The following is an 18,242-nucleotide window of genomic DNA, read 5'->3' as shown; positions in this document are numbered from 1 at the left end:
GCATTATTTACATAGAAAAGTGCTTTTGTTTTTCAGCTGCACGTTCACTCACCATATTCGGACTTAATATTTACTTATTTGATTTATATTGAAACTAGTTTGTTAATGGACTCTGTTTGACAAGGTTTGGTACTAAAACAGCAAACGAGATAAAATTGGCATGAAAGTCAGAACTGCCAGATATTTCTATCATACAGTTTCACAGTCAAAGGTTAAGCAAGGAAAATCACAGAAGACGATGCAAGTTAAACTGTTGAAATACTCACAGAGCTCGTGAAGTTTCCCTGGACAAGGCCCTCTGCAAAGAGCTGAGATTTGAAAGCCTTCACAAACAACAGCAGAGAATCTACTGAGAGCCCCTTCATAAGGGCCTCATATTTATCCATCATAGACCATCGACAATGTTCCAGGATTAAGAGACGTATATCTCTGTGCCACAGGAGAAATACTGATCATTACAAGTTCACTAAAAGTATGTTGGCTTTAAAGCATCACCTGTAAGCTACATTTGGGTCCCAAAATAAATATATTTGCATTTACCCAAACTTGGTTCTTTCTTCCCTTTCCTCTTTATTATTCAGGGACAACATCATTCCAAGTACAAAACCAACTCCATAATCAGGGGACCATGTGTGTATATGGGTACATTACATTTATTTGAATTTAACATGCATTTGTTTTTAAGGGACACCTCCTTCCCCACATAACTGAGTATAACTAAATATGTGGATTTTTAAACAATTTGAGGATAGGAATGATTAAGGGAAGAAAATCATTCTTCAATATTAGGCATAAAGGGGTGGGAGATCTAATCTGTTTCTATAAATGAAGGGTAAGGAGAAATATAGGCAAATTTCAAAGTAATCTGCTCATAAAAGACAAGAGGCACCTAAACACCCTCAAGCAAGAACCAGTCTTGTTTCTTGAACTTCAATTTAGTCCTTGATACAATTTTTATATAGTCAAAAGTTTAATAAATCTTGCACAAGAAAGTTTTTTCTTATCTGGGGTTTTCTAGAGCAACACAGCGGTCACTCAAGGTAAATTGAGCACTCAAGCTGCTTATTGTAGTAATCAATATGGAGATCACCTCCCAATTATTCTCATAAGTATTGCGAGGCCCAATCATCTTGTCTTATAAACATGCAATCTTTCATCCCTTCCTTGTTCTTATTAACACTTTATACCCTATGTGCCAAAATATTTCACTGGAATGGATGTGGCCAACATTTTTGGCCCTCTTTTGGTTTCTAAGGGGTGGAATCAGGGAGGAGTTTTCAATGATAAATGTTATTTTTGCTGCCAAGTTTCTGCAGTGTTTGTTCTACTAAGCCAGAAGCCATGAATCAGAAATTCCAGTGACTAGACTCCTTTAAAGATGGATTAGACAATGAACCAAAATCAAAGATACCACCCTCTTGCATAGTGCAATGACTGAACTCTTTCTGGCTCACATACTCTAGATACTTACTTGGCCAGAGTTTCTGGCTTGATCAGGATGTTGAAGTAAGTTTTCTTCAACTGCTCAGTTATCATCTCGAAAACTTCTGGCGTAAAACTGAAATCAGCTAAGTGGTCAATGATGAGCTGAAACAGCAACTACAACAACAACAATAAACCAATACATTATGACACTTCCTAAAAAGGACTTTTTCAGAAAGAATTCAAGGTCAAAATAGATCAATACTTACAGGTAGCTTATGATTGAAGCCTTTCACACGAATGATCAATCCATGTTCTCCAGCTACCAGCTTATATTCCAACTGAGCAACATCAGCTTCATATGCAGGTTCAGCAAGGTTGTGTGCAAGGATGTTCACAAAGGTATCAAAGAGCACCACACTGACCACATTAAGTTGAGACAATGGGAGACAAAGGTAAAAATTTGAGAATGTGTCTTTGTGAAACTGTTTGGAATTACACATCCTTTCAAAAACAGCAAAGGTTTTATGACAAAAATCAACGTATTTACAGAAGCAGAACTATAGAACGGGTTTTCAACCGGTGGTACGTGTACCACCTTTGGTACTTTGCCACGTGGCAGGTGGTACGCGACTGTCCTAGAGAAGTGTAGTGGGGAGGGGAATGAGCCGAAGCGCCCCAAGCCTGAGGGAGAGGCAGCTGCAGCTGTAGGACTGTCTGGGCTCCACAGAAGCCCCAGGAGCCGGCAGGGCTCCAGCTGATTGCTCCAGCTGATTGGCGCTTCCGGAAGCACTTCGTAGTTGGAGATAAACTGAAGAAAAGAGGGGGGGGGAGAAGAGGAGAGGCTATAAAAGGAGGTGGTTTGGGCGGGAAAAGAAAAAAAGACAACAGGGAAAGGTTTAATCCCTTTAAACAAATGTAATTAGTTTTACCCCCTTTAATTGAGTCTGTCTATGGCTTTTAGAAAGTTTTCTTTGAAGGTAAACAGGCTTAATTTAAAGCTAAAGCTTTTTGCAATTGTCAGAGCCTTTCAATCTCAGATTGCAACATTGTGACACGTGACATGCCTGAGGCAGCTTAAAGGAAAAAAAAACAGAGTTTATGTGTTTCCTTATTTTGTGAGCCTTTTTTGCTTTGCACTTGATTCCTATGTCTTTAAGGGTACAGGGAAGGAATTGGGGTAGGAGCTCTATTCTTACAACACTGTGGAAAATGCTCAGAAGGGAGAGAGGAAGAAGGGCCGACCAGCTAGCTCAGGGGTCTACAAACTCAGCAACTTTAAACCTGTGGACTTCAACTCCCAGAATTCCTCAATCAGCCATGATGGCTGAGGAATTCTGGCAGTTGAAGTCCACAAGTCTTAAATGTGCCAAGTTTGAAAACCCCTGAGCTAGCTGGTAGTGGTGCATATTAATAAACATGGATAAATTCATCATACATTTGTCAGTGCAAAGGGAAAGTGATTCAGCAAAGGAACAGCCACTGAAGAAATTAAAACTGGTACTTTTTTCTTTTTTTCTACAGTTTGTAATATTTTATTAGATTATAGAATAAAATACAAAAATACAAAAGCAAATAGTAGGACACAGTGGGGAGGAAAAGGGGAGGAAAGTGAGGGGAGAAGGGAAAAAGAACAGGCTTCCTATGTTGCAGTAGAAGGAAGTATTAACATTGAACCTCAATTTTTTACTTTTCCGTAATATTATAAACTAGCCATTTCAATAACAAATGAATCTAATCAGTAAAACCCCAAATCCCCCCCCTTTTTTTTAGTTATCAAGTTTTTGACACCTTGCTAAGCATCGGTGGCATTCAAATATTGTCATGTCCTAAAAGTGGTACAATCTCTGAAAAGGTTGAAAAGCTTTGCTATAGAATACATCAACCAGTACAGTCAACATTTGTTTTATACATCATTTGAAATGTTACATTGCGGATATGACCCTCCTGTCATACTTGGAATTGGATCATTTGAAGATTAAAAAACACTAAAATGCTTGTTTTTTGTGACTTGAAGTTGCTCAGTATAATAAACTAATTCTCACCTGTTATTTTGAACGCAGAGAGGCTAATATCTTATGTCATGGGCCTTTTAATTAAGATTCTCCTAATTTAATAAGTTAGTTATAACTGCAATGTTTCATCAATTGCTATTTTACTACATATTTCATCTAGCTATAAAAATGTATAACAGCATGAATGCTCCTACTATCAACTATCAGTACTTGTTATCCTCCATGAAGTTACTAGTAATAGCACATACTCCAAATCTATTTCTTAAACCAGGGGTTCAGATTTTTTTAGGATCTAGGAGCTGCTCTTAATACATTGAGGTTGAGGAGGAGGATCAATGTAGAATGAGTTGTTTAGGTCAAGGTTCTTTAGCTTGTAAAACTAAGTTAAACCTATCTTATAGCTTCCAGTACTGTACTACCTATTTTCAAACAGCACTTTGAGCTACAACAGCAGCAAGAGGCTCTGTAATTCAGAACACCGATTCCCTAACTTAAAGCTCATTTAAAATATTTCTACAGCAAAACAATAAAACAAATCAAGGAATTGACCAAAACCTATAAATCTTACTTCTCAGCAGATTGCTGTATCAGTGGTGAGATCAGATGGAAACGGATGTAAGCTGAAAAAAAAGTTACAATAAGCAGTGGCAAACAATGCAGAATTTTAATCAAGACTATGTATCTCTTCTAGACCTTATGATTCCTTTATAAAAAGAACAGCTTGACATCCATGTTGATTAGATCCACTGTCCTTTCTAGAGAGGCCGTGTTTTCCAGTCCTATAGGCTACATGTTCATGCTCGCAGCCGTATCATTCATCATGAAAAATTATTACACATAAATCAGACCATTTAACACTCTGGCCACTGGATCTCACAGAATGAAAATCTCTCCAAGAAGTAGGAGCTGGAGCAAATAAAGTAGTAGGGGATTCTGACAAAGCTGTATTAAAAATCCTGGAGTTTTTTGTTTTTAACAGAGAAGGGAAACAGTTCTATATCTAATAGGAAGATTAAGGCAGCACGTCTAGCAAACAAAAAGGCATATATACAGGGAGTCCTCGACTTAATAGCCATTTGTTTAGTGACCGTTCAAAGTTACAATGACACTAAAAAAAAGTGACTTATGACTGGTTTTCCTACTTATGATCATTACAGCATCCCTATGGTCAGAAATTTGGGTGCTTGGCAACTGTCATGTATTTATGATGGTTGCACTGTCCCGGAGTCATGTGATTACCATTTTGTAACCTTCCCGGAGTCATGTGATTATCATTTTGTAACCTTCCAACAAGCAAAGTCAATGGGGGGAAAGCCAGATTATTTAACAACCACATGATTCACTTAAGAAGTGCATGATTCACTTAGCCACTGTGGTAAAAAAAGGTTGCAAAATGAGGCAAAACTCATTTAACAACTGCCTTGCTTAGCAATGGAAATTTGGAGGTCAAATGTGCTTCCAAGTCAAGGACTATCTGTCTGGTGGTCCACAAATCAGTGGTCAAATACTGAGCTTGACATTCCAGTACTAACATCCAGAGTAAAGTTATTAGAGTCAAGAATGTATCTCAAACCAAAAGACAATGTTGAAATGACAGTTCACGTTGTGTTATCTTCATTGTAGAAACTGAAAATAACTAAGCTGCAACATACAAAGGGAATAGAAACCACTGGTTTTGTCTTAAGCAATACATTATATATCAATGTATTGCTTAAGATAAAATTTCCATCTGATGATGCTCAATTATAGGTTTCATGGGTGAAATTTAAAAGCCAAAACGTGAGGATTCTTTTTCAACAGAAAACCAATTTTTTGTTAGGAAAAGTATTTGTAACATTATTTTTAAATGCCCTTCCATGCATTTAAATTCTAAAACCCACTCATAGAGGTAGTACAACTCAACAGAAGTGACACATATGCAAAGTGAAACATTGATATGGGTTTAATGCCAGACAACATTGCACAGGGATATATCTGGAGTAAAACAACAGTTGCCACGTGAGAAATCAACAGGAATAAGTGCTGCCTAAGCCATAGGTGGAGGTTCATTAGGAGTTTTATTCAAAGACACCACAAAATGGTTACCTTTAGGGATTTTGAATTTGTCATCCTTCTTGTACCACAAACAACCTTGCTGGGAACTCTTTATATTGACTGGATATTCTGTCTGAGGGCAATCAGGATCATTCAAAGCAAAATCAGTTGCTGAAATGATGAAAAGATCATTTTTATATCAACAAATGAGTACCATCTACTAAAATAAAATGCTTAAACCTGTTTATAACTAAGCAACCAAATGACATGAACACTTCTGTAACAACTAACATTATAGATTCCCCTCATTTCCCCTAATTCTTTTGGGTTCAACATGGCCAAAATCCAACTGACTAAATCTGTTCCACTTACAGGCATCTTTCTTTTACAATGGCAAAAGAATAATAGCCTACACAGAATGATTATATTTTAGGCTATTTAGTAGGAATTCATGTTTTACTCACCAATATATCTATTTTCTTCTGGCAAGTGTAAGTCAGGATTTAATTTGAAGTCACTGGCCCATATATCACTCCAGTATTGATCAACATCTGTAAATATTAATATTACAAATAGCTTGGTAAAACCACACCTGAGAAAAATGATAGACCTAGTTGTAGTGATATGCACAGATAAGGCACACTGTTCTGATTCTTCTCTCGTAACACATATTAAATTTTCACAAATAATGGAGGACATTGAAACAGGCATCTAGCCAAATTTATACATAGCTCATAAACCCAAATAATTCTTTAGTGAACCATGACAGAAATTCCATCAGACGGATCAAGAATTAAGCAGTTACAGCTAGCTTAAGTCATTTTGATTAAATGGATCCATTCTAACCATATATAAATCTGTATCCAATCCATTTTTACCTTATCTAGAATTCATCAACCAAAGGTTACAAAAAATTCCAATTATCAACAGCCTTATTACGACTCAGCATGAGATAGGAATTAGGTGAGTGCGTTTTGTTTGGCCATTGTATTAATCCATGGTTTAACTGTAATTTTCGATGTCAAAATCACTTATGGATGAGAAAATAATTAGTGTAAGAGTAGTTAGGCTACTTTCTGGTAATCTTTCTCTTTGCGTTACCTCTAGTTTTGTACTGCTATGATAAAAGACAAGAGAAAGGCAACAAAATAAACTAGAGGAAAAAGCCAGAAATACATAAACAAAAAAACCCCTTCAACTACATCACAGTTTATATGAAATCAAACTCAAAGATTTTTATACTCTGAACTTTAGTTCCTGAAATCTAGATAGTTTGAATATTCTTGTACCTTCAACACTGTATTGTGTCCCAAACCATTTCTCCTTTAGGTGACACTGGCCTTCATGGGAGGCGGATAGTAAAATAAGATTGGCTTGACTGGGAATCAGTTGATTAAGTGCTTTAGCAATTATCTGTAAAAAAAAACAACAAGATTCAAATGAAATGTCTCTCTGCTATACAAAATTCCAGAGCCGCATTTCACTTCTTCACTTTGAAAAAAGAATGGTAAATCCTGCGGTAATAACATTTACCTTTCGAAACAGGAACTCATGGTAAAAGACGATTTTTCTATCGTACAAGTCAGAGTTATCTTACAAATTAACTAAGAGCTTTAAATTTTTCCCCTACCTCTGGCTTATATTCAAAGAGAAGTTGGTCTCCTGTCAAAATATCCTCCTTCGGGAAGAGCTGCATATTTTCACAAAGACTTTCTACATATTCAACTGGATCAGTCTGAAAAACAAATAATTTTGCTTCATGATATGATCTTTCAAACATTTTTTTTCCACTCAAGCTAACTTTGGAGATTAATGTGGGCCACCATTTTCCCTACAGTTTGGATGCTGACTTTCACAGTTGCTTTGAACGAAGCATCAAATTTAGTTACCAGTGAAATGAACTCCAAGTTCTTAAGACGTATCAGCAAAATGTAATTCAAATCACTAGCATTCTAATCAGTTATGTCATTTCTAAGACTGCCTGGTGTAGGTAAGACAGTATCAATAGAAGAAGGAGAACCCAAAATTTGTGAAGGCATCGAAATATTTATCCCCACCCCCCCCATCCCCAACAATTCTAAGAGATGACAACAAACATCTGAATGAAACAGTGTTATGTTTAGGAGTCATGGAATGTTAAGTGTTAATCTTGAGTGGAAAAGCAAAAAAGGAAATTTAAAAAAAATTTAAAAATATGCAATGAGAAAAGAGAAAATACCACCACCAAATAATCAGAAGAAAGGTGTTAATATTTTGCATGACATAAATCTGATCGTCTCAATACCTGTTCTTGGTAATGGAATTCATTAGCTTCAATCTTTTGAATCTCTTCCCATATTCTGTGGATCAAAAGCAGTGTATTCTTCAATATAACAATCATTTTTGTTAAGCATATACACTATTTCCAGAAATAAAGATTTCAGAGTGAAAACATAAACTAACGTTCAAATACTCGGCTACCATGCCAAAAAGGGGAGCTTTTGTCATTTATCAACAAGGGTAGAACATGTCTGACTTTGTTCTGGCTAATTCAAGGGTCGGAATATGCGTCCTCCCCTTACAGCCTCTGAGGTCAGAATGTGACTGCCTTCCCACTTCAGAAATTTAGAAAATAAACTTTTACTATGCATCTGTTATGAAACTACTTCCAATTGATTTTAGACAGGTAGACCTGTGTAAAATAATTTTTTGTTAATATTTTTCTTCTCAAGAATGGTGTATCTAAGAAAAAGTTATTCAAAGAGTGTTTGTAAGTAATAACTGTATTCGGTCATTTTTTTCTAATCTTTTGCTGTTCAGGTTTTTGAATTATATTCATCTTTAACCAACACAGCCAGTGAGTGAACTGGAGAACAGTTGGAGAAAGGAATAGTACCTTGGGAAAGCAAGTATTTTCACTCCTCTGAACTTCCAGTTTCTCTATATCAGGGCTTTTCAACCAGTGGTACGGGTACCACCTGTGGTACATTGGTACCTGGCAAGTGGTACGTGACCATCCTAGAAAAGTGGTAGTGGGGGAGGGGAATGAGCTTGACCGGTGGCAGCACCGCACAAGCCTGAGTGAGAGATGGCTGGAGCTGCAGGGCTGTCAGGGCTCAGCGGAAGCGCCAGGATCAGTGCTTTTTCAGGACTGTCAGGGCCCAGTGGAAGCACCAGGATCAGTGCCAGGCTCCAGCTGGAGCTCAGCGCTAATCCTGGTGCTTCTGCTGAGCCCAGAAGCGCCGATCAACTGGAATGTTGCAGCATCTCCAGGGTCTTGTGATTTACATTCAGATGCTTGGCAACTGATTCATATTTATGACAGTCACAGTGTCCCAAGGTCATGTGAAGTGACCAAAACCTGCTGCAACCACCCAGCAGATGGGAAGGAATAAAAATCAAACACCCCCACCCCACCCCCGCTGCCAATCCTCAATAGAAATGCCCACAACAATGAAAACCTCGAACAGGAAGAAGAGCGCCACCAGGCGAGCAGGCAGGTGTCTTGCTGGGCACTTTTTTCAGTGCCATTGTAACTTCGAACAGTCACTAAGTGAACTGTTGTAAGTCGAGGACTACCTGTACTTTATCATTTTTTTCCTTTCTTTTTTGGTTTTTTTTTGACATCTTGCTAGGCGACTGATGGTACTCGGATATTGCCATATCCTAAAAGTGTTACAATGGGTGAAAAGGTTGAAAAGCCCTGCTCTATATGATTTTAATAGCTATGTACTATGTCAGCTCTAATACACGAAATATAGAAAAAAGAAGGAAAAACCCCCAATAGCACCAACTTTTCTTGATTAAAGTCAGAGATCTTTCGTTACCTTTGATCAGGTCCTGCTTGCTGCAACATTTTCAAATACTGGAATACAACATGAGCAACCTGAAGAAGGAAAGTTCAAAATTTTCAAGTTCTGCAATAAGTTAAAAGAATAAGCGCTCTAAACTGCAATTCAAATTTACCTCATAGAAATGCTTGTAACCTTCATCAGTTAGGGTCACACAAATACTGAAGACAGAGTAGGTGGAGTTTTGCTCAAATCCGGTCTCACCGTTTCCTCCATACAATGCGAGTGCCCAGAATCTGGAAAAAGCATTTACCATACTGTTACAAAAATTAAGAACCGCACATTATTTAAAAAATTAATATATGTTTCCAGCGTACCACCGATGATTTGTAGCACTGATTATCTGTGCTGCTAGAGGAAAATGTAAAAATATTCAACAAATGAACTTCTCATAGAGGCAATGACCTTGGCTCAGCCTTGAAATATGTAATATATGTAAAAAAGTGGAATCGCCTGTGCTCTGGGTAAGTGGGTATTTTTTAATTTATTTCTGTTTTAGTTCGCTATAGTTACCTATTCTGATCCCATCTCCTATCTGGCTTGGTTTAAAGCCAGGGGCAGGCAACTATGGCATCTTTACAACTGGTGGAGTTCAATTCCCAGAATTCCTGAACCATTATGGTTGGCTCAGGAATTCTGGGAGTTAAAATCCACCGATCGTAAAGTTGCCTTAGTTGCCCATCCCAGGTTTAAGCAAATGGGGGTATAATTTGGGCTAGACTATTTGGGCTATTGTGCTTAGTTTGGAGGTTCTTTTGTGCCATGTGCTTTTTAGGGCTCCCCCCCCCTCAATTTAAGAGACAAATATATTGTCTATAATTACGGACTCAACTCTCTGTGTTTATTTTGATTTCATTTTCTCGGGCACATTGTGTTCTTTTAATATCACCAGCTTGTCTTTTGAAAAACGGTTGGTTGGTTACTGACAGCTATTTTGTGAATGAAAAAGTTCTCCCAACCCTAATGAAGAGCTTTTTCATGTGAGCATTCCCAACACTAAATATTCTAAATGTTCCAGACCTCCCAAATGCCTTTGGGTCCCTTATCTGGGTGTTGTCATTCAGGCTAAGACCAGTTTTACTGTCTGCAATTCTTCTTTGCTTGTTTGACAAGTCAAGGCAAGCCTAAGGGAAGCCTCGAAGATGGGGTGGAGAAGTCTTCCTTCTTTACTGTAATTCCACAGAACAGCATCCGATCTTGGCACTGCATTAGAAGCTTCACTCTGAAACAAACTGGTTGTTTTCTTGCTTTCTAGTGGTTTTCATAAATGTTTGGTGGAGCTACTTCAACACCTTTTTGTTGGAGGAGTCAAGATGGAATGCCTCATGCTTTTTCCTGCGCTGAGATGCTACCTTGAAAGCATCAGGCCAAGGGCTAGAATCCAGATGGCACCATTCAAATTACCCTACTAGAGATTTATGCTTACAGCTTTCAAGCAATCTTCTTCTTCAACCTCAGCATAGTTTATGACTGTCTTTAACTTGGTCAGTCAGTAAAGTGGCAGGATGCTCAACAATGTATACTACAGAAATAAGGTAACAATGTATATAGCTTTTCAATTTAGCAAGTTGGATTCCTTGTTTTCATCATTTATCATGGCAAATACCAACAGTTTTCACTAGGATACATACTTTTTTCTAAGATATGAAAGAATGCTGCCTTTGCCTTCATGTCCAACAAGCCAAGAAATATAGTGAAGTGGCTTCACCCTACAAAGTGAAACGTTAACATTAACTGTAATTTGAAAATTCCAGTTTCTAATCATTATAACAAAATAAACCCAAAATAGAGAACTGGAGAATAATTCTTTACAAAGGTCACCTTCCTTGTTTGCCATAAGTAGAACAGCATTTCAACATATATAATGCAATTATCAAAATTAAATTATCAGCTTGCATATGCCATACTAGACTTTTAATACATTTACCTAATCCAATTCCACTGTATTATCCATGGAACAGGAGAGGGAGGGGGCGGGGCAGGAGAGAATAAGAATTAAAATTTACCTGTAATACTGTTCTTGTGGAGGAAGAGCCCAAGTGATGTTTAAAGAGTGAGTTTTTCGGATTGGAACCACTAAAAATAAAAAAAACTTTCTTTATAAATAAATAAAGTCAGGATAATTCCAGATTTCCTCAAGATTTCCATATGCAAAACAAAAAACCAGCATTCATTTTAAATCTAGGAATTTTAAAACCAATGTGGATTCACAGTAGACAGCATTGTGGGAGTTACCCAGCTACATCACTCACCTCTGTAAAGTTTAGGAAAATCTGGAGTGTCAAAAGGGTCTGTCAGATGGCCAAATATTGGTCTGGATAAATCACTTGAAAACAAAGAACACACATATTTACATATATGTGCACACACATCTTACCTAATCTAGCAAGGATCATCACAAATCAAATCACTTTATGAGATCAGGCCTTACATATTTTTTAACACTGGTTGTTAAGGGATTATTCAATTCCACATATCAAATCCTTAATCTAACGAATTATCAATGTTGCTGTTTGTTCAGCAGAATATATTTGTAACTATGACAACACACACACAGCCTATAGCTATGAGTAAGGGCTTCTGGATTCAAGGTTCTGCCCCTATTTATAAAAATAGCACACAATTTCTTTAGGACTGTCCCATTCTGTCCTATCTTAACCAGACTTGCACTTGGAATTTAGCTTGTACACGTCAAAAAGACAAGATGGTCTAGACAGCATACAAATAGGTAAAAACCAAACTCGCTACGCCGAGCGACATGTATTTACTTATTTTATTTATATTTCCCATTTCTGAACCGCCCATCTCCTTCAGAAATGTATGCAAGCTTGGCCAAGATGGCTACCCAAGCTTTATCCTTGAATAAAAACAGGATCTAATCTTTACAATTTAAATATTGTGGGAATTGCCCTGATTGCAGATTTGCCTATGGGTGAAATGCAAGGTGCTGGTTCTCACTTTTAAAGCCCTGCAGGGCCTGGGGGCAAGTTATCTGAAGGACTGTATTTTTCCAGCTCCATCTACCTCAAGGTTGGCAACCTGGGCTCTTTTATGACTCGTGGACTTCAACTAAGCTGGCTCAGGAATTCTGGGAATTGAAGTCCACGAGTCATAAAAGAGCAATGGTTGACTACCTCTGATCTACCTGATCCTCCAGAGCAGTCAGGCAGAGTAATGGGTTCCCTCTCTTAAGAAAGTCCATCTAGTGGGACCAAGAAGGAAGGTCTTCTCCATTGTGGCACCTGTGGAACATCATCCCGGTGGAAATAACGATTGGCTCCTAACTTGACACTCTTTCAAAAGGCCCCGAAGACATGGTCTGGGGGAACCCAGGGTGACATGGAGTCTACCAACTGGTTGGTTTGACTGCTGTCCCTTGGAGGGAGGAGGGTTATTGAACTTGTATTTGGGATTTTATTTCTATAAGCTGCCCAGTCACGAGTGGGGCAACTATATGGTTTTTTTTTCTAAAGAAATAAAATATGTGAACAGAATTTGCCTATATGTTGTATAAAGTGTCCTCTCCGGTTGATTTGAGTTATATGTGGAAACCCGACAACTCTGACTTAGATCAGATTCTTTTTTTCTCCTTACTGTTAACTTGAAGCAATTGCAAAGGAAAAAGACTATAAACCAGCAATTGGTAAGTGCAGAGAAAAGGATGAGAAACTAAAAACCAGAAGTGAATAAATCAAATATCTAATATCATATTAGTTGCGGAATGGTACACCCAATTTAATATCCTGCTTATTACAAACAATAGGAAAATGTATCTTACTTATTTGGGATCTCTGAGAAGATTTCAGTCACCCATGTTTCCAGAGTATCCAAGATTTCTATTGAGGGAGAAAAAAAAGTGTTGGCACATAACTCAGGGAAAACAAGCAGCATATCATCAGGAAAAGAGGAGAAAGGTGAGAATGTGTTGTTCAAGCAGCCAATGCAGAGGTGCCAATGTTATAAAGCCTACAGGCTGAATTTCCTTGGAACTTCCTGTGGAACTGCTCCAGAGAACTGAAGCAACAACATTGACAGTATTTTTTAAAACTACCTCTTACAGCGCTTACCTTTTGACTGCACAACTAAAGTCATGTAGTGCGCTGAATAATATCGCTGCCAGAATTCCTTCAGCCTGGTATAGGTATCAATCCCATTTTCTTTTGGCTCATGTTTCAGTGTATCCGCATTACCTGTAAATGAAGTTCAAAATAAAGAACTGCTCACAGTTATGAAATCTCTGCTTGAAACTTTTATACTGATCAAAAGAACTAACGCTCTTTTCCTCCGCAGGCACAAAATAACATAACAACCTGGATTTCAACACATGGAAGTATACGCATAAAAATAGTCCTGCTGGATCATGCCAAGGACTATATTAGTTTAATGGTGTGGGTTTTTTTTTTTTCACTGTGGCCAGCCAGATACAGTACTTCTTTGGGGCTCACAAATATGAGACACATATTTCACTGTAACAGGAATCTGGAGGCATGGGCTCCTCCAATAGTATTGACTATTAAAGGCAAATAGCTCTCAATGAACTTGCCCATCGTGAATTTATTTAATCACAATTTCCTGCCACCCAACTTAGTGGCTGTCACCATGTCTAGTAACGATCCTACGGATTAATTTTCAAATGAAAAATGGCACTATATCTGCCAAGTTGTCAAGAAAAGCACAGCTGTCACAGCAAAAAGTACTGAGTAAAGACTCTGCTTTCACGGAATTAGTTTTATTTTGTCTAGTTTGGCGTGTATCTGAGCCTCCCTCAGCCAGGCCACACCATCCTGTATCATCTGCCAGAAAGAAATGTGAAATAACAAGAGTTTTCTCTTCCTTTTCCTCCAAAATATTTCATTTTCCTTTCTTCTGCATCTGTAGCCCTCCTTGATGTCTCCCTAAATCCTTAACTAGCTGAAACAAATTATGAAGAATGCAAATACAGTGGGGCAAAAAAGTATTTAGTCAGCCACCAATTGTGCAAGTTCTCCCACTTAAAAAGATGAGAGAGGCCTGTAATTGTCATCATAGGTAGACCTCAACTATGAGAGACAAAATGATAAAACAAATCTAGACAATCTCATTGTCTGATTTGGAAAGAATTTATTTGCAAATTATGGTGGAAAATAAGTATGTGGTCACCTACAAACAAGCAAGATTTCTGGCTCTCACAGACCTGTAACTTCTTCTTTAAGAGGCTTCTCTGTCCTCCACTTATTACCTGTATTAATGGCACCTGTTTGAACTTGTTATCAGTATAAAAGACACCTGTCCACAACCTCAAACAGTCACACTCCAAACTCCACTATGGTGAAGACCAAAGAGCTGTCAAAGGACACCAGAAACAAAATTATAGTCCTGCACCAGGCTGGGAAGACTGAATCTGCAATAGGAAAGCAGCTTGGTGTGAAGAAATCAACTGTGGGAGCAATAATTAGAAAATGGAAGACATACAAGACCACTGATAATCTCCCTCGATCTGGGGCTCCACGCAAGATCTCACCCCGTGGGGTCAACATGATCACAAGAACGGTGAGCAAAAATCCCAGAACGACACGGGGGGACCTAGTGAATGACCTGCAGAGAGCTGGGACCAACGTAACAAAGGCAACCATCAGTAACACACTACGCCGCCGACTCAGATCCTGCAGTGCCAGACGTGTCCTCCTGCTTAAGCCAGTACATGTCAGGGCCCATCTGAAGTTTGCTAGAGAGCATTTGGATGATCCAGAAGAGGATTGGGAGAATGTCCTATGGTCAGATGAAACCAAAATAGAACTGTTTGGTAGAAACACAACTCGTCGTGTTTGGAGCAGAGAGAATGCTGAGTTGCATCCAAAGAACACCATACCTACTGTGAAGCATGGGGGTGGCAACATCATGCTTTGGAGCTGTTTCTCTGCTTCTCTGTTTCAGGACGACTGAAACAAGGTGCATTGTTATCTCACAGTATTACATTATATTGACCATGCTGTTGTACGTGCCGTTATCACCTGTATACTAAACTCATTCAGTATTTTGCATTTCATTTTTGTACTCTTTACACTGATTTCTTTGCTAATGAATGTAATGCTAATGAACCTCCAAATCTAGTTATTAATCCTTTGCATACTAAAAATTTCACTTGCCAACATAACTTATTGCTTTTCTCCAGTAATGCAATTGCTTTAGAGAAGGTTATAAAGTGAAACTTAACCTCACTCCCAGCTGAATGGACTCTAGCAACCACCATACACCTGTTATGTGATGTATTTTCCCATCAGCTGCTTCTTCCCTTTTCCAGATATCCTTGTTTAATTCTATAACATAATTTACTAATTACCACTGATACTTAAGCTTCTAAGAGTCAGTTTGGAGTCGGGCAGTGCCAAACTCAAATCAAATTGAAATGAAAGAATGAATCAGATCAGTAAAAAGTAAACTGATATATTTGCTTTTCCCCTCCAAAATGCAGTAGCAGGAATTTAATTCAGTTATTTTATAAACTTAGTACTGTAACATCAGCTATGCTAAACCATTCCTGGTACACTGATCAAGGCATAATTAGGAACAGAAATCACAATATTACTTGATTATCATACAGATTAATTTCTGCACTACTGAACTTTCCATAAATGTATATATTAAATCTGGCTGGCTTCAGCCTAGCACATATTTCTTTCTTTTTGTTCATGTGGCCCATGCATCCCTAAATCTGCTCTGAATTGCCCCCTGACCTCTGCCGATTACTAAACTAATTAGAAGCAAATGGAGAAGGATGAGTCTATTTCACTGGTGGATTCAACAGCAAAGACTCTTAGATCTGAAATCAACTCGATACCAACAGTCACAACAGATACACTTACCCCAGAAAAACTTCTTCATAGGATGATCAGATTTAGCGAGACTGCCAAATAACATCTCTCGTCTGTTTGCATCAGAGGGTCTTGCAAGCTGATATTCTGTTGTTTTAAAAAAAACAAAGCTTTCAGATTTCAAGACAATCCCAGTCTACAACAGCAGCCTTCGCTATAAGAATATGTTCCCTGCCAGTTTCCCACAAGCAAAGTGAATGGGGAAGCCAGTAGGAATTTGGAAATCGCTCCGGCTGCTTTTTGGCCCACCTGTACTCTGAAGTGCCTGTCCACAGCCCCCCATTCCCCACCCCTCTGCAGTACTTATACATGTTCCAGAACACCTGCCTCAGTACTCCGTGCCCCCATCCACGCTCCATACCTACCAATGGCACCTACCCTTCTGCTTGCCTGAGACATCTGCCACTTCCCATTGAGTGACCCTCATGATCCCCACATTACAAGAGTAACTGGGTCCACCAGGACTGCCGTTGCTATGTTAGGCAGTCATATAATGTTGCTCTATTTAGCAATGGAATTTCTGCTTCCACTGCTGTTATAATCTGAGGACTACCTGCTGTTCAGTTAGTAAGAGCATTCCTGCATAGATGGAGGGATGCTACTACTATCTGCAGGCCAAACAAGGTAGTTTTTAAAAACAAAAATAAAACACAAAAAACAAAATATGAAATTGAAAGATCATTCAGAACTCTTACCACTATCCACAGCTTCAACTTCCCGATCAATTGCATCCCGGATCATTAAAGGGTGGATGAAAAACTGGGCCCACCTGAAGCAGAAAATAACTGTAAGCAGAAATGCTGAGTTTGACATAAAATTAAGAGCAATAATGACGTGTTTTTAAATGGTCATATGACCAGTTTTGACATGGTTAATTTTCTTTCCCATGAATTCCATGTACACCTTAAGAAATCTCAGTTTTTTATGCTTCAGTATGAATTGCCCCAACTGTGTAAACTCTAACATAGCGGTTCCCAAACTTTTTTATACCCCGCACCCCTAGAACGCTTCTGATATATTCTTGCACCCCTTAGAAAAGTTCGAAATAACAGCAACAAATTATACATATAGACTATAATTTTGAAAACTCAAGTTTTCACACCACCTGGAACATCGTCTCACGCCCCCGGTTGGGAACCCCTGCTCTAACAAAAGCCCCAGGCTTTGGAATTCCTATTTACATTTACATTTTAATGTTTACAATTAATTATCTTCCCTGTAAAAGTTGACACTGAATGATCCACAAGATTCCACTCTTCAGGACAACTGTCTTCCTATCTCAAAATATTTTTTGAGGTCTCCCAAGATTTCTCTCAACCTAACTGCAAAATTCAGTGACACAGATCTCACCATTTTGAAATTAAATGGGCACAGAAAATGTAGTGTAGCCCTTAAACAAAGCACTCTTTCTTGTTAATGTGCATAAATAGTTTTCGTGTCACTGCCCTGACATGTATAGCTCCCTTCTCTTTTAAGTTGTCCATCTCTGCTCTACAGAAAGCTTTAAGTAAAAGTAAAATAATATAGTGAACTAAACTTAAAATACATAATATTAAATACTTTAATTGAAATATAGTGTCATTTCACTACATTTCACAGCTGAATTACCTATCAAGAGCTTCCTTGAAATATTTTCTCTGTACATCAAATTGGAAGATGGTTCGTTCACAGTCTGTTGATGCATTATCACTCCCACCATGTTTCTTCAGAAATGCATCAAATCCATTCTCATCTGGATACTTTGAACTACCCATAAAAACCACTAGGACAGAATCAAAAATAGGAAGGAAGTTATTCACCTGAATAGCGGAAACATATCAATACCACAAGACATTACTCTTCTTTTCTCTCGTTTCCATCACTAAGCAATAAAGTGTGATGCCACATGACGGCATTGCTCAGGAATGGTAATCCCAGAAGGTCCTGTTGCTGTCATAACTCCAGGACTGCATGGGTCCTTTATGGGAGGAGGCAGCAGTCCCAGGCATGGAAAAGGGGGTTGCCTCAGGAGGGCGCTGTGGAGCATCAGCAGGTCAGTACAGCCCACAGGCAGGCTCTGTGGATGGGATGCACTACAGCAGTGGTTCTCA

General features: G+C 38.5%; 1 protein-coding gene across 1 annotated transcript in view; it reads right to left on the bottom strand.

Annotated features, from left to right (window-relative positions):
- The window catches only part of NRDC (nardilysin convertase), a 31,719-nt gene that overhangs the window by 8,636 nt on the left and 4,841 nt on the right, over nt 1–18,242 (bottom strand). Inside the window, exons 4-22 of the mRNA XM_039319780.1 lie at nt 17,761–17,914; nt 16,848–16,921; nt 16,144–16,239; nt 13,369–13,491; nt 13,080–13,137; nt 11,554–11,627; nt 11,308–11,377; nt 10,933–11,010; nt 9,417–9,537; nt 9,278–9,336; nt 7,756–7,810; nt 7,102–7,206; nt 6,761–6,884; nt 5,936–6,022; nt 5,523–5,642; nt 4,006–4,057; nt 1,692–1,842; nt 1,472–1,599; nt 267–429 (exon numbers count right to left, since the gene is read on the bottom strand). Coding sequence (XP_039175714.1) covers nt 267–429; nt 1,472–1,599; nt 1,692–1,842; nt 4,006–4,057; nt 5,523–5,642; nt 5,936–6,022; nt 6,761–6,884; nt 7,102–7,206; nt 7,756–7,810; nt 9,278–9,336; nt 9,417–9,537; nt 10,933–11,010; nt 11,308–11,377; nt 11,554–11,627; nt 13,080–13,137; nt 13,369–13,491; nt 16,144–16,239; nt 16,848–16,921; nt 17,761–17,914 — 1,892 coding nt within the window. The remainder of the gene's footprint in view (nt 1–266; nt 430–1,471; nt 1,600–1,691; nt 1,843–4,005; nt 4,058–5,522; nt 5,643–5,935; nt 6,023–6,760; nt 6,885–7,101; nt 7,207–7,755; nt 7,811–9,277; nt 9,337–9,416; nt 9,538–10,932; nt 11,011–11,307; nt 11,378–11,553; nt 11,628–13,079; nt 13,138–13,368; nt 13,492–16,143; nt 16,240–16,847; nt 16,922–17,760; nt 17,915–18,242) is intronic.

The sequence above is a fragment of the Crotalus tigris genome, unplaced genomic scaffold (genome assembly GCF_016545835.1).
Source record: "Crotalus tigris isolate CLP2741 ecotype Arizona unplaced genomic scaffold, ASM1654583v1 scf7180000023617.9722795, whole genome shotgun sequence".
Lineage (NCBI taxonomy): Eukaryota > Metazoa > Chordata > Lepidosauria > Squamata > Viperidae > Crotalus > Crotalus tigris.
Note: the sequence above shows the minus strand (reverse complement) of the source record. Positions and strands in the feature narration are given on the sequence as shown.